The sequence below is a fragment of the Trichophyton rubrum genome (genome assembly GCF_000151425.1).
Source record: "Trichophyton rubrum CBS 118892 genomic scaffold supercont2.1, whole genome shotgun sequence".
NCBI lineage: Eukaryota > Fungi > Ascomycota > Eurotiomycetes > Onygenales > Arthrodermataceae > Trichophyton > Trichophyton rubrum.
Window position 1 is genome coordinate 592,699 of NW_003456428.1, and position 3,376 is coordinate 596,074.

Below are 3,376 nucleotides of genomic sequence, written 5' to 3' on the forward strand. Positions count from 1 at the left end.
GGGGAGACGAGACGAGGAGCCGTATAGAGGCGAGAAATAAGAGGCAGATAGTGAAAGGCAAAGTCATTTGATCATAGTATTATTTTGTTTGGTACCGTCCAGGGGGGTGTAAAGTAAGTATGTAATGCAACCTAGGAACGGCAGAGAGCAGAAGCGAAGTAGTAAAAGTAAAGTAGAACAGAGTGTAAGTAGGTTTGTAGGTAACAAGAACCACATGCTCCCATATTATTGTGTAAACAGAAGAGAAGTAGAAGGAGGCAAAAGCGGAAGAAAGGGCAAAAAACAAAAAAAAGTGAGCAAAGACCGATTGAATTGATTTTAGTCCTCCCATAATTTTACCACAAAAGCCTACCCATCTCCCTGGTATGGTATTCCTCCCTAGATGCCCGTTTTAATTTTGAAGCTTTTTTTTGAAATTTGGAATTAATGCTGTGTGGCTGGATTGTTGCTGGTGTGAAATTGATTAGAGCGGACGGACGGTTCCAGGTCGAGACGGACGAAATGAGAAATGAGAAATGAGAAAAGGGGGGGCGCACGACGAAAGGGGCCCAGCCGAGCCGGGCTCATGCTCATGCTCATGCTTATGCACCGGGGGAAATTGTAAATGAACCAAAGGGAAAAAAGCCGAGGATATACCGAGTAAAGGAAGTAGAGTAAAGCGTGGAAGGGAAGTATTAACGCAGCACAGCGGGAGAGGGAGAGGGGGTACGAGTCTGGGTCGTGCAACCAATCCATGGTTTGAGATCGGTGATCGAGATAGATGGGACCGTGTAAAGATGTAATTGATGTAACCTCCCCTCCCCCGCTCATTGCACGTCGAATGAAAGTGAACAGAAGGCAGAAAGGAAAACAAAGAGAAGCAGAAGAGAGGAAAAAGCAAAAGAGCTCAAGTCTGGACGTTGTTAGCTGCTTGTCGTCTGGTCGCCGTGAGTTGAGCCTCTCCCAGCGATCGTGGAATGTTTGGTACGGTGCACGAGCCTCGAGAGGGGGGGGTGTTAGTGTTAGTGGAGAAGGAGGGAGGACATGCTCTTGTTTCCGGATGTAGATAGAAGAGATTGAGTGAAAAATAGGGGGGGAGGTTAGAAGGATTTCGGGGGAAAAAAAAAAAAAGTAGGCTGGCTAGCTTGCTGCTGGGCCTAAGAGTCGGTGCCAGTGGAAAGTGTAAAAAAAAAAAAAAAGAAGAAGGTAAGTTGTGAAAATCGAATCAAATCAAATATGCTAGGGTTGAGTTGTGGATGCTGCTCCGATCCATGGGTTCGATGGTTGAGGCGGCGCAGTGTAGTTGTAGCCATAGCGCTGTATGAACCTTTCTTAGCGTACCAGCAAAAATCCGATGGTATGTACGGAGGTGCAGGGATTGTTATTTGTTGATGCTTGGTGATGTAGTTGTAGTAGTAGAAAGTGGGTTGAGTGATCTAGATGCAAGTCGAATGCCTCCCGTCTATCGCGCAATGATAAGAGAAAATCCCATGATGCTGGGGTGCATGCCCGTGCCTACGGTGCCTGTGACTCCCGTTATTCTAAAACCCTTGGGTGTGACCAGGGTGCCACTAGAGAGCAGTTAGCATTGGTGACAGGAGTAAGAGCGTCCATCTGGTGTATGGACATACCCCTGAGTTGCCTTGGAACATCCATAAACGCCGGACCGTCTACCGAAACTAGTAAGAATCCCAATGCCGTGTACTCCGTCTTTGTCGGCGCGGAGATGGAAGCCCATCATCATTTCACCTCGCCGAGATTCTAAGCAGTCAGATATAAATCAGAGACAAGGAGTCGAGAGAAGTAGAAAAAGACGTACCAATTGTGTATTCGTCGTCAATCATGGCCTGCCCCCTGGAGCCAAAGAGCTGGCTGCTGCTGTCTTCATAGCGGAACTCAATGCCTGCAATTGTTGTCCTGGGCGAACCTTCAGGGTCTGAACCGGGCTTCTCCGCTGAGTACACTCTTATGGTAGTGACGGGCTTGTTTGTCTCAAAGAAGACGTCCTGTTTCTCTAGAGAGCCCTGCAGACTGTCTGCTGGCTGGTAAGGAAGGTAGTTTGCCTGTTCACTGCCGGTGACGGTGGGTATCTTGACGCACCAGTCCTTGGCCTTGCTGGCAGTCAGGGCGGACAGGTCGGAGACGGTGAGGACGGAGAGACAGCCCGAGTAGATGCGTAGACGGACGAGCTTGGACTTTCGAGCGCCGTCCGGCAGCTGGGCTCTGATCTCGGCCTCTGTGAAGCTGGCTTCCTTTGGAATGCCGCTGTTGCCGGCGCTGGAATCGACGTACTCGATAAAGGCAGCTGGAACGTCAGTCTGGGCGGAGGTGAAGATCTCGATAAAGGCGATGCCAGCACTGGAGGTGGCGAGCATCTTCTCGCCGTCGACGGACCAGAGCTGGATGATGTCTGAGGAGGGACAGCTGGGGTCGCTGGGCATCTTGAAGCAAGGGTGGAAGCGGAATCTGAGGACGTCGAGACGGTTCCAGCGGCATTCGTCTGGCTGGAGGAGCAGACGGGCGCCCTGTTCCTTGGTGCGAGTCGAGTAGGGCTCCCAGGTCATGAAGGTCCGGTTGAAATGCAGGTAGTCGGAGCCCATGATGCCTGAATCAGAGTCGGTGCAGCCGAAGAGGTGGCCGACCTCGTGCAGGTGGCGGCCGAGCGAGGAGCTGGCGGTCTCCCAGTTGCTGCCGCACTCGTTGTTGTGGTTGGCAACGTAGGCGGTGTCTGTGCGTGCGCAGTCTGAGAAGCAAGGGACGATATCCTGGAGACAGGCCGGGTAGCTGTGCAGGCCGTGGGAGCCGAACAGGGCGAGCTTGAGGTCGGCGGACTGCGAGGATCCCAGGGCAGCATGACCGGTCAGGGACTGGGTGTTGCTGTCCCAGTGGGTGTCGAGCAGGAGGGCCGAGACGTAGCGCTGCTCTCCGGGACGCAGGTCAAAGTACTTGCGTACCGCGTCCATGGCGACCCTGAACAGGTCGGTAGAAGTTGAAGCCGTACCGCTATTATTATTATTATTGCTAAGAGCTCTGAGCTGCTGGACGGTGTGGTCGCAGCGGATGATATGGACCTTTGCCTCGCTGCGCATGATGCTGTTCTCGGGGTCTCGCCCGCTGAGGCTGCCGGTCTGCCACTCTTCCTCGAAGTGGAAGCACCTGCGGCCAAAGTTGTGTCTGTACATCTGCTCGCCGGTGAAGGCCTGCCAGAGATAGGCGGCCATCCTGAACTTGCGGACGGCATTGTCGAGGTCGTTGGCGGCCTTCTTGCTGCTGGCTGGAGCGGCGTCGTAGTGCGCCTGGGAGTCTGAGCCGAGCAGGATGGCGAGCTGCAGCGGCGGCGAGTTGGCCAGCGGGAGGTAGTTGACGTTGATCCAGGCGGTATGGGGCGCGGCCGAGG

At 53.5% G+C, this 3,376-nt stretch overlaps 1 protein-coding gene across 1 annotated transcript; it reads right to left on the reverse strand.

Annotated features, from left to right (window-relative positions):
- Positions 1-1,441: 1,441 nt before the first annotated feature.
- Positions 1,442-3,200, reverse strand: TERG_00225 (uncharacterized protein; the record flags this gene model as incomplete). Its single annotated transcript, XM_003238189.1, has 3 exons — positions 1,442-1,550; positions 1,611-1,740; positions 1,799-3,200. 3 exons carry the CDS (start codon positions 3,198-3,200, stop codon positions 1,442-1,444), a joined length of 1,641 nt encoding a protein of 546 aa, XP_003238237.1.
- Positions 3,201-3,376: the final 176 nt, after the last annotated feature.